At 40.3% G+C, this 12566-nt stretch overlaps 1 protein-coding gene across 1 annotated transcript in view; it reads right to left on the bottom strand.

Moving 5' to 3' along the window:
- Positions 1-840: 840 nt before the first annotated feature.
- The window catches only part of slc25a44a (solute carrier family 25 member 44a), a 33761-nt gene continuing 22035 nt past the window's right edge, over positions 841-12566 (bottom strand). The window contains exons 3-4 of the mRNA XM_048520473.2: positions 11009-11136; positions 841-5674 (exon numbers count right to left, since the gene is read on the bottom strand). Of these exons, the coding sequence (XP_048376430.1) occupies positions 5483-5674; positions 11009-11136 (320 nt within the window). The 3' untranslated portion in view covers positions 841-5482. The remainder of the gene's footprint in view (positions 5675-11008; positions 11137-12566) is intronic.

Raw genomic sequence — 12566 nt, forward strand, 5'->3', positions numbered from 1 at the left:
CAGTCCAGGGAGGATGGACAGGTCAAGGGGGCGGGATGAGGTTAGTAGGTAGGAAATGGGGGTGCGGCTTGAGGTGGGAGGAGGGGATAGACGAGAGGAAGAACAGGTTGGGGGGGGAACGAGCTGGGCTGGTTTTGGGATGCGGTAGGGGGAGGGGAGATTTTGAAGCTTGTGAAATCCACATTGATACCATTGGGCTGCAAGTTTCCCAAGCAGAAAATGAGTTGCTGTTTCGGCAACCTTCAGGTGGCATCGTTGTGGCACTGCAGGAGACCCAGGATGGACATGTCGTCTGAGGGATGGGAGGGGCAGTTGAAATGGTTCGCTACTGGGAGATGCAGTTGTTTATTGCCAATCGAGTGTAGGTGTTCCGCAAAGTGATCCCCAAGCCTTCGCTTGGTTTCCCCAAAGTAGAGGAGGCTACAATGGGGAAAGTTTCAGGAACAACAACTCACTTTCCGCTTGGGAACTCTGCAGCCCAATGGTATCACCCAATGGTATCAATGTGGATTTCATAAGCTTCAAAATCTCCCCTCCCCCTACCACATCCCAAAATCAGCCCAGTTGGTCCCCGCCTCCCTAACCTGTTCTTCCTCTCACCTATCCCCTCCTCCCACCTCAAGCCGCACCCCCATTTCCTACCTACTAATCTCAACCTGCCCCCTTGAACTGTCTGTCCTTCCTGGGCTGACCTATCTCCTCCCTACCTCCCCACCTACACTCACCTTCACTGGCTCCATCCCCACCTCTTTAACTTGTCTGCCTCCTCTCCACCTATCTTCTCCTCTCTCCCTATTTATTTCAGAACCCTCATCCCCTCCCCCATTTCTGATGAAGGGTCTATGCGCGAAACGTCAGCTTTCCTGCTTGGCCTGCTGTGTTCATCCAGGTCCACACCTTGTTATCTCGGATTCTCCTGCATCTGCAGCTCCTATTATCTCCGATACAGCATTCGTACAGGATTGGTCGGATAACAGGAAAGAGGGGATAGGTATGAATAAATTTATTTCAGGTTGTAAGGTGCAACAAATGGCTCGTCACAAGCAGGAGCCTTAATTATTCAGTATCAATATAAAGGACTTGGATGATGGGGCCAAATGTAAAATTTCTAAATTATTTGATTAGACAAAGATTGGTAGGAAAGCAGATTCTGAAGACATATGAAGTCTGCAAAGCAACATAGATAGGTGAAGTGAACAATCAAAAGATCTTAATAGATGGAGCACAATGTTGTTGGAAAATATCAACTCATTCACTATGGCTAAAAAAAAAGCAACAATTTAATGAATTTGTGAGAGATCATAGAACTCTGACATACAGAGGAATTTGGGTGTTCTGGTACATGAATCATAGATCATTACCTTGCAGTGATTAGGTAGATAATGGAATGCCATTATTTATTGTGAGGGGAATAGACTCTGAAAGGGGGAATGTTTGGCTATGGCCGGATACAGCATGCACTGTAGCCACATTTGGAGCATGGTGTACGTTTTTAGTCTCATTATTTAAGAAGGATACAAGTATGTTTAATATAGATCAGAGAGGGTTTACTCTCCTGATACCAGGATTGGTGGTTATATTATGAGGGAAGTTTGGGCAATTTGGGCCTGTGACCTTGGGAGTTTAGAAGAAGGAAAGGTAATCTTATTGAAACATACATGATCTTGAGGGGTTCTGAGAAGACAAATACTAAAAGGATGAGCTCCCTTGAGGACGAGGGACTAAAACCAGTGGGAGTTTAAAAATAATGGGTCTCCCATTTAAATGTGACTTAGGAAATTCTGTCTCTTTGAGGGTTGCAAAACTGTGGAACTCTCTTCCCTGGAGGATAGCGGAGGTAGATCTTTGAATACCTTTTAAAACAGTGGTAAATAGATTCTTGATTCACAAGAGCGTCTAACATTGTTGGGGATAGGCAGAGAAGTGGAGTTGAGGATACAATCAGATCAGCCATTATCTTAACAAATGGTCGAGCAGGTTAGAGCTGCTCCTCCTCATCCTAATACGCATGTTGTTTGTGTTTGTAAATGGGCATTTTACTTCCTGTACCATATAACTGGGCATAAAGGATTAAGCAGTCAACACAGGCCACATTGCAAAGATGTGTGGGTACTTAAAACACACCTACATAGAGTAGTCAATGACAAAGATGCCAGACACCCATTGCCATTGTTAACTTTTATACTCAGCATACAAGTTAACACCCATCTTTGGAGGAATTTTTCTAAGATTCGATGATTGATTTGCATGCCGTCTACAGTACATTTTGTCTAATGCTAGTAGACCATACGAAAGACAGTGTTCAGTGAATGATTGAACTGCAACGGCATCAGACTGAATAGACACCTTCATATACTATCTCTTAAGATAAATTGACTTTGTGACAATATAATAAGCTTAGAGCTGTCTTGGGGAAGATCTAAAAGGCTGAACAGGTTACTGGTTAGATCACATTGAAATTACTCTGCCCAGTTTTGGTGCGTAACAGATGGTGAGACTGCTCTTGAAAAAGGCTCAGATGAGAGCTACAAGTATTGTTTCTACTTCAAAGAGCCTTAGTCATTCTGGTAATAGCAATTCAAACTTGTTTTTAACTTTTGAGCAGCATAGGCTTAGAGGCATCTAAGTAGAGGTCTATAAAATAACAACAGCTGAAATGCATACCCTATAGATTGATTATTTCAGTTGGACAGATTGGTGAGAATTGGGTCATTATACTTTCATTATTCGCCCTTAGCTGTTTCCCAGGTAAGAACATGGCAGTGGGTCTAGGGTTTAGTGAGGGTTGGGTGATGGGGGAGCTTGGGAAAGTGGGGGTGGGGTGGAGCATTAGGTACAGTGGGTGTCAGTGATGATGGGAGGGTGGGTATTAAGTAGGGTGGGGCATCAGGGAGCATAAGGATTCAGAGTACATGATAGGGAGAATGGGGCAACTACAGTTCTCCAGCTGTCAAGAGTGTGGGACGAATTGTTCCTTTCCCTGCTCATCATTTTCCTATATCCTGTGCACTTCCTGAAATTCTCCGATAGTGTTAATTTTCCCACTTTCGTAATGGGAACTTCTATGCTATTTATACCTTCTCACCTAGGCTGTGGTGGCAGATGCATAACAGCTGCATTTAAATAACATCTTTAAATGTTATAAATCCCAACTAGGGGACCTTGCAGGACAGTAAACAAAACAAAAAAAAATTAACATTCAGCACATAAGGAGCGATCAAAGTGATAGACTTGAACAAATATCTGAAAAGATAGGCTAGGTTAGCAACATCAACTGTGATAGAGCAAAGAAGCTGGGAATAAAAAAAGAGGCTAGAACAAGAGGAATCTGGGGCTACAGGAGGCTATAGAGGCGAGGCAAACAGACTATTATTGGAGTAGATTTATCGTGCATGGTGGTGGGAACTGTCAATGCTGGAGAAACTGAGATAACACGGTGTGAAGCTGCATGAATCTGAGATAACACGGTGTGAAGCTGGATGAACTGAGATAACACAGTGTGAAGCTTCACACCGTGTTATCGTGCATGGTGTCTTCTAGGAGGTTATACTAAAACATTACAAGTCTCTGGTTAGGCCTTAACTGCTGTATATTGTTCAACTCTGGGTGCTAAGTTTCAGGTATCACAGCCTTAGAGTACAAAGGGGATTTAACACCAAAGGGGAGGGCCAAAAGTTTCATGGAAAGGTTAGAGAAGATGAAGTTGTTCTGGGAGCAGTGAAGATTAAGGGAAAGAGTAGATACTGATAATATAGCTTTGATAGTTTTGATTTGGTTTTGATAGTTCATTTCTTCAGAAACCGGGTTTAATGTACTTGGCATCAGACCAGAGGAGATACTAGAAGCAGTTATCTTAAAACACAGGGAGTTGTTAATTTATGGAATGTATGGTTTGTAAGACTTAATCATAACTTCCTAAAGAAATTAAATACTTGGAAAGAAAAAAAATTGCAGACCTTTGGGGGAAAAGTGGGAGTTGGGACAGTAGGACTAATTGGATAATGCCTTCAAAGAGTTGGCACAGAATCAATGCACTGAAAGGCCTCATTTTGTGCTGTATGATTCACAGAGAGGAGGAAGAACTGGGAACTATTTTTCCAAAGACAGTTGCTCTTATAAATACATAGAGAGAAATTTATGATTCAATTCAAAAATAAGGAATGAGGTCATATGACTTTAAAATAGGGAGTGAATTCTGTCTGCATTGGTCTAAACCATTTATTTCCCCATCCAGTATCCTTGCTCCTCAGACTACACTTTCCCATCACATCCTAAAACTGTTAGGGTTTGTTATCTCTTAATTTTACTATTGTAGGCTCCTCTGTAAAAATGTCACATTTTCTGCTTTTATGGGGAGCTAGGTAGTTATATATGAGACAAAGAATATAGGGGATGTTGACAGGATGAGATGAAGATTCAGTGGGAGGACATTTGTGTGAAACATAGACATTGTTGGGCAGAATGATGTGCTTCTGTTCTGTTAATTCTATGTAATTTTGAGCACCGACAGGAAAGTATAATTACCATGTGACAGGTACTTCCCATTTTAAATATAAGCACTGGAATTTATAATGAGAATAAAAAGGACAAAATGTGTATTTTAAAATGGGGTCTTAATTACAGCTCTGGTCCAATGACCCCTGTTCAGTGAGCTTGTGTCACCTGCAGATTAGATGTGGGCCTGACTGGCTCTGTAAAAATTGAATGAGACATACTGAAGCTGCCACTTTGTTTTGATTTGTAGCAGTCAGAAGCAAAAGCTTTATAAAGACAATACAGTTACTCACAAGTACATTACGAACGATCAAATAAATATAAATTAATTTTCATTAAACACACAGAATCTAGTCTGGCCTTAAAAGTAAACGTGATCTGAGGTGCTTGAATAACACTGTGGGGCATTTAAACACCTGTTTTAGCCTCTAAAATATCTGTGTAAACAGAGCAACAAAATGAAGTTTGAGGAGTCTGCACAAGCCAGTGTTTCAAATTGTATAACAACCTCAAAGGGTAATCCATTCTGTTCCTGGTTTATACTGTAAATGCAGCTTTAGCCTACTTTCATTGACATAGTAGGGAGGCTACAAGTGCAGCAATTTCATTCAGACCAATATGCTGGCATTTAGTGCCAAGAAATCTCCGAAACTCATTACCAACTTCTATCAACACCAGTCTTACAGGCAATGCAGCAGCCTTATGTAATGCAACTTAAAATCTTCTCCAACAAATCCCAAGCTTTTAAAGTCAAAATCTATCAATGGATTGTCAGATGTTTCCATAATTAATACTCTTAAACCAAAAAACAGAAAGGTAATTTTTAGAATAAGGTCCTTTGCCTTGTTGTGGTACCTGCATCACTGAAGTTTAAAATTTCAGACAGTATGTTCATGTACAAAGTGACCAAACTTTTATAACCATGCATTAATAGCCACTGTAGAAACTTGCATCTGTTTGTTGCAATTAGATTCTAGCTCAAAAGCAGCTACCAGTGTCGAGATTCCACTAGTTCTTGCCTCAAACTTATTTTTTTCAGTGTTTCGTAACCAATCACCAAGAGGAGAGTTGCTGGAGCGGAGGACAAGATGCGCGCTGACAATCCCTTGGTCAGGCCCAACAGACCTTCTTCTCTTAGAAGTTGCTCAAAAGCTCCAATTATTGAGGACTTTCCCCCCACCTGAAACAGCAGAGATGAAAGATAATAAGCAAATTACCGTAATCAAGAAAAAAAACCTGGTATCTTTCTATGTGTGGATTGTGCTGACTTTATTCTCTATTCATTATCACATTTTCTCCCTCCCATCCCACAAGTCCACCTTGATCAAATTTAGATTTGGTATCAAGTTATTTTGAGGTTGGCTACTGAACATTTAAGTTACTACGAGATCTGTCACTTGGCTCTCAATATTACTCATTCCTTATTTATGAAGAATTTATTTATACAATGAGAGAAACATAGTAATATTTAACCATTATCCCAAATTAGCCTCTTTTGCTAGGGAAAGTAAACATTTAACCTTCATCCGCTTATAAAGCTCAGAAATCTCCCAGTTTATCTTTCACAGGCTCCCTCCTTTTCTCAGCTTTGGTGACAAACAAAATAGAAATAATACTTTCAGGGTGTTATAGACAATGATTTATTTTCAAATTATTTCTTGGGTTATGGATATGTGGCAAGATCATTTACTGCCTACTCACTAGCATGAGTTGCCTTCTAAAACTGCTGCAATACATTAGATGTAGGGGCACATACATTATGCTCAGAGGGAATTCTAGGATTTTGAGCCAGTGTAGGGAAAGATTGGGGATACAGTTCCAAGTCCGGAAAGCACTGGGCTTAAGAGGGAATTCAAAGAGTCAACTACTGCAGTAAGGAGGGATGGAATCTTAGAATGTTCCTTAAATAAGGCTGAATGGTTATAATTAAAAAAAAGGTAGTTATTTTGCTGTACGTGTACTTTGGACCTTCAGTCAGGGACAGATAGAAAAATACATGTGGGAAAATCTCAGGAAAGTTTAAAAATAATAAGATAGTAAGAGTAGGGGATTCCAACTCCCTCAACATTAACTGAGTTAGACAAAATGTGAGAGTCAGAGGCTTACGGGGGTGGAATTCTTACAATGTATCCAGAAAAGTTTTTTAAGCTAGCACATAGAATGTCCTATTGGACATGATGTTGGACCTAATTTTAGGGAACAAAGCTCAGCAAGTGGAAGATGTGGCAGTGGGAGGGCATTTGGTAACAATGACCATAATTCAGTAAGATTTTAGCTAATTATGGATAAGGACAGAATTGAACTGATAATAAAGATATTGAATTCAGGTATTTTAATAAGATAAAACCGGATCTTACCAAAGTAGATGGGGAGCAGCCAGATGAAGAAAAATCCACAGCAGAGCAGTGGGATTCATTCAAATGGGTAACAGTGTGTGTTCATGGCCAACATGTTCCCATAAATGGTGAAAAGTGAGCCAAACAAGTCCAGAGAACCTTGGATGTATACTGATGTACAAGTAAGGGAAAAAGAAAGCTTATGATAGATGCCAGTGTATACTCTAGAGGAGAATAGAAAGCATAAGGTTTCATTTTGAAAAGAAAATCAGGAGAGTGAAGAGGTAACATGAAAAACAGAATGGGTAACATTAAGGAAAATCCAAAGGAAATTTCTAAATATATTAGTGGCAAGAGAATAACCAAAGAAAGAGAAGGACTCTTTAAAGTGTAATCTGTGTGCAGATGGAAGACAAGCGAAGGTTTTAAATAGTACTCTGCATTTTTATTCCCTGCAGAGAAGGAGTTATAAGAAGATTATTATTAAGCTGGAGAGGGTTCAAAAGAGATTTACCAGCATGTTGCCAGGTATGGAAGGTTTGAATTATAAAGAAAGGCTGGATAGACTGGGACCTTTTTCACTAGAGCATAGGAGGTTTAGAGGTGACCTTATAGAAGTTTGTAAAATAATGAGAGGTATGGATAGAGTTAATGGTAGTTGTGTATTCCATACGACAGGGGTTATCAAGACTAGGGGGCACATTTTTAAGGTAAGTGGAGAGAAGGGCAAATTTTTTACTTGGAGGGTGGTTCGCATGTGGAATGAACTTCCATAGGAAGTGGTGGACGCAAGTACAATTACAACATTTATTCGACATTTGGATAAGTTCATGAATAGGGAAGGCTTGGAGGTATATGGGCCAGGCAGGTGGGACTAGTTTAAATTGGGATTATGGTTGGCATGGACTGGTTGGAACCAAAAGTCTGTTTCCATGTTGTATGACCTATGACAATATAGGCTATAGAAATCAGGAACAGCAACTGTAATATACTTGATGAATTAGCATTGAGTCAGGGTCTCTTAAAATCTGCGATATGAAAACTACAGGAAATATTTGTGAGGAACAGAATTGATCCCCACTTGGAGAGACAAGGGTTAATCAAGGATTGTCAGCTTGTCGTTATAAAGAGGAGATCATGCCTAACAAACTTGATTGAATATTTCAAGGTCACTAGGTGTGCAGTTGATGTTGTCCACATGGACTTCAGCAAGGCTTTTGACAAATGTCTCAAATGGCAAACTGATTATGATGATCTAGGGCAAATTTACAAATTGGATCCAAAAGTGGCCTACTAGCAAGAAGCACAGGATGATGGTTGAAGAGTGTTTTTGCAATTGGAACCCTGTGTCCAATGGCAACTCACAGGGATCAGTGTTGGGACTCATACTATTTGTCGTATACATTAATGATTTAGTCATGAATGTAAGAAGTATGATCAGTAAGTGTGCAGAAGATATAAAAATTGATGGTGTGGTAAATAATGTTGAGTAAAGACTGAGACTGCAGCACAATATAGGTAGTGATAGATTTAGAACAGTAGCAGATGGAATTTAGTCCTGAGAAGTGTGAGGTGATCAGTTTAGAAGTACAAACAAGACAAAGGAGTACACATTAATAGTAAGACCTCGGAAGTACAGAGTATCAGAGGAACCTCGGTGCTCCTGGCCACTTGAAATGCCATAGCATACAAAACTACAGGTCAAATGCTGGAAAGGGAGTATAAAAGGTAGATGTTTGACAACCAGTGTGGAAACAATGGGCCTTTTTCCATGCTGTAAAATCTCTATGCTGGTGCTCCCATGTATCTGGTATCATTACCCTTCTAGAAGTCGATGAGTATTTATACGAGATATGCCGTTAAAAGGTTTCTGCAGTCAGTACATATTATAGACCAGTGGTACAGGGAGTGGATGCTTGAGGGTTTATGGCTACCTGATCTCTCTACATTAATGCCATGTGACAAATCTCTTACTCAAGTATTGTGTTTCATGAATTGGGCAATGGTTGTGCTTAGATATTTTCAGTCTGCCAATTCTGCTTGCCCTCATCCATTTATATTTGAATCAAACTGTTGATGTATCTATGTTTAAAGCCACTTCGCAAACACACTGCCTAAATACCATAATTTATTAAATCTTCATGAATAATAATGGTCAATGGGCTCACCCATCTTCTCCCCACAAGTCAGTGTCAATCAAGAAAATTAGATCCTTTGAAACTCTCAACAAGATTATCAAGAGAGTACAAATAGGTAGAAGAATTATTAGGAAAGCCAATAGAATGTTATAGTTTAATCCACGGTGAACTGAATACACAAGTAGGCAATTATGCCTCAGTTATACAGGGCATTGGTTAGGCCACATCTGGAGTACTGCATACAGTATTGGTCACCTCATTTAAGGAAGGATGCATTGGGGACAGTTCAGAGGTTTACCACACTAATACCTGGAATGGATGTGTTGCCTTCGGAGATAACTTTAGCCCAGGCTTGACTCTACGGGAGTTTAGGAGAGTAAGAGATAATTTCACTGTCACATAAGACCGTGAAGGGTCTTGACAGGGTGAATCGTGGAGGGCATCTCCCTTTGTGGCAAAATCTGTAACTAGGAGCTACTGTTTAAACATGAGGGTTTGCCATTAATAAAATGAAAACAGGTGAAACTTTTCTCTTTGAACATAAATCTATGGAAATTTCTTCCTGAAAATGTGGTGTAAGTGGAGTCTTTCAATATTGTAGAGGAAGGTTCTTATTAAGCAAGAGGTTGTCAGTGGTAGATAGGAATGTGGCTTTATGGCTACAATCAGATCCCACTGAATGGTGGAGCAGGGCTGAATGGCAGAGCAGGGCTGAATGGCCTACTCCTGATATCAACATTCAAATGCTGCCAGTGCCAACATGGTCACATTAAACTTGAAACTTTATTTTTCTCTTTCCACAGATGCTGCCAGACCTATTGACTCTACCCAGCACTTTTAAAGAAAAAACAGATTTCTACAGTACAATATTTTGTTTTATTTATGATAGCAGCGCTGTTCTATTCTCCATCTCCCCAGTCCACAACCTTTAGCATCCTTTCTCCTGGAATTAAGTTTGACTAACAGCTCAGGACAAAATCTGGGACTATATTTGCAGGGAATGTAGGTCAGAGCATCAAGGCCACAAAATGCTACATGTTATCGTCATACAGGCTTCCTGTGAGCAGACTGCAGGTTCATGGAGGTGACCCAAAGATGCCTCTGAACATGCTCAAATTATGTTTCTTGTAATATTTTGTACTGTATTTCACAAACATTCAGCAAGTTTGTTTTTTTTTGAAAAAGGCATGTTTTAAATATTAGTGAAACATTGTGTACATTTCTGCCCTAAATACGAAAACAAATGTAAAAGCATAGTAGCTAACAGGACGTTCCAGCAATGTCACAAAGTGTTATACAGAAACAGTATTTGCAGATCCAGCTGAACAGGTTTTATTCTGTTAAACTTTGTCTTGGTAAATGCCACATCCACAATTACCTGCACCTGATCGCAAGACAATAAGGAGCTAAACTACAGGAAACAGATGAGAAGCTCCGAATAAGTTTTACTTTCTTAACTCAGGAATGACACTTTAATTATACCTTTGTCTGTGATTAGAAAACTTCACAAATTGGGGTTAAACAGAGTCTTGCTGACCTATACAGCTCAGCACTGTTTGTTTATTTCCTCAACGAGTTGACAGGAGAGATTATTTATCAGTATGTTAAAATGTCTTAAAACCCCTTGAAGTTCAGTAGCTTTTCTGCAAGAACAAAATTGTATTTTAAGACATTGATGGAGTTGGTGTTCCAAGGCAAAACAGCTCATCATTTATCTTCAACAGTCACTTCCTCCTCCATCAGCAGTGCTGCAATGACTCATCTAGGTTCCTTCAACAGCATCTTTCAAAAACATAACTGCTACTACCTAGAAGGGTGAGGACAGTACGTGCATGGAAACCTGTCAGGTTCTACAACATATTACACAACAATGATGACATTAAACATCCTTCCCTCTCATTGTTAGGTCAGAATGCTTGAGCCTTCACTTTTCGGCAAGTAGGCTGTAGCACTTTTCATGGACAACTATGGAAAATATGCATTGGCCCTCCTAGTAACACTAATATGCAAAAAATTATCATTTTTAACAGGTCTTCTCACCTGAACCCTAGCCCTGACCACATCCATTGGGTTGGTAAGTGTAGATGCTGTGGCAGCTGCCAGTGGTCCAGCAATTCCTTGGAGGACCAAGTGAGGGCATTCATTGGGAACCAATTTTGACAGCTGTTCTGTATTATAGACAGGAAAAATGTCAATGGTTAGATGTACATAATCTTCACTCAGTTACCCTACCCTAATATCATAAGCACACAAGGTTTTTCTCTGGGCTTTGTAAATTCTAACAGGAAATATAGAATAAAAAAAGGTTTTTGATGTGTGACAAAACGTAAATGGTTACAAAGTATGATTAATCGAGTTTGAGACCACTTACATCTTGTTATGAGCTCCAATTTCTTTTGAAGGCAAATCTATTAATTTCAACAGTTGTACCTAGATTTGTGGTAGAAGTGCTTCCATTTGTTTTCTAGTCTGATTTCTCGGGATTACTCGATTACTAAGCATGACAATAAATATAAGGTCATTTGAACATTTGTGAGAATTTGTCACAATAATACTGGGAAAAGAGCTGAATGAAGGAAAGATTAAACAAAACTTCAAAATAATTGGCAGATCTGAGGTATAAAAGTGTAACCAAAACAAAGTGCTTGAAAAACTCAACAGGTCTGACCACACGTGAGGAGAGAAAACAGAGTTCATGTTGAGTCTAGTGACCTTTATTCAAAACTAAAAGCAGCTGGTGATAGGACTAAGTGAGATGTATAGATTGAGATGGTATCCAGAGAGACAGAACAAAAAGGGTAGCAGAAAAAGGGATAGCTGATAGTACGCTGGGAGAGAAGCAAATTAGATTAGGTTCCCTAGAGTGTGGAAACAGGCTCTTTGGCCCAACACGTCCACACCGCCACTTGAAGCATCCCACCCAGACCCATCCCCCTATAACCCACATGCCCCTGAACACTACAGGCAATTTAGCCAAATATAAACGCTTTTGAGTGGCATCAGCAAAACCTTCCTGCCAGGATATTTGTGCACCTCCAGTTTAGGTTCCAGAAGACATCTTGATGATCCACAAATCTGAAGCCCTTCCACCTGCGCAATGTCTTAGTACAGCTAAATAAATGGTTACCTTCCTCTTTCTGGCTTCACTGACACAGAGCAAAGAAAGTATTCCTGAGATTACAACCCCAGAGGTCCTGCTTTCAGCTTTCTTCCTAACTCCCGGAACTCCCTTTGCAGGACCTCATGGTTCTTTCTGCCTATGTCTTTAGTACCAATATGGACCTCAACCTCTGGTTCCCCACCCTCTCCTTTCAAAATATCTGTGCCCAGTCAGAGGCGTCCTTGAATCTGGCACCACAGAGGCAAAAAGCCATCCTGGCAACTTGCTCACGCCTACAGAAACATCTGCCTGAGCCCTCAACTATAGAATCCTCTATCACTACTGCCAGTCTGGCTGTCCCTCTTATATAGTAGTATCAGTCATTGATTTGGGTGCTGCTTTCCCCTGAGGGCCTATCCCCCACAACAGCATCCAAAACAGAGATAATGGGAACTGCAGATGCTGGAGAATCCGAGATAACAAAGTGTGGGGCTGGAC

This window comes from Stegostoma tigrinum, chromosome 36 (assembly GCF_030684315.1).
Source record: "Stegostoma tigrinum isolate sSteTig4 chromosome 36, sSteTig4.hap1, whole genome shotgun sequence".
Classification (NCBI taxonomy): Eukaryota; Metazoa; Chordata; class Chondrichthyes; order Orectolobiformes; family Stegostomatidae; genus Stegostoma; species Stegostoma tigrinum.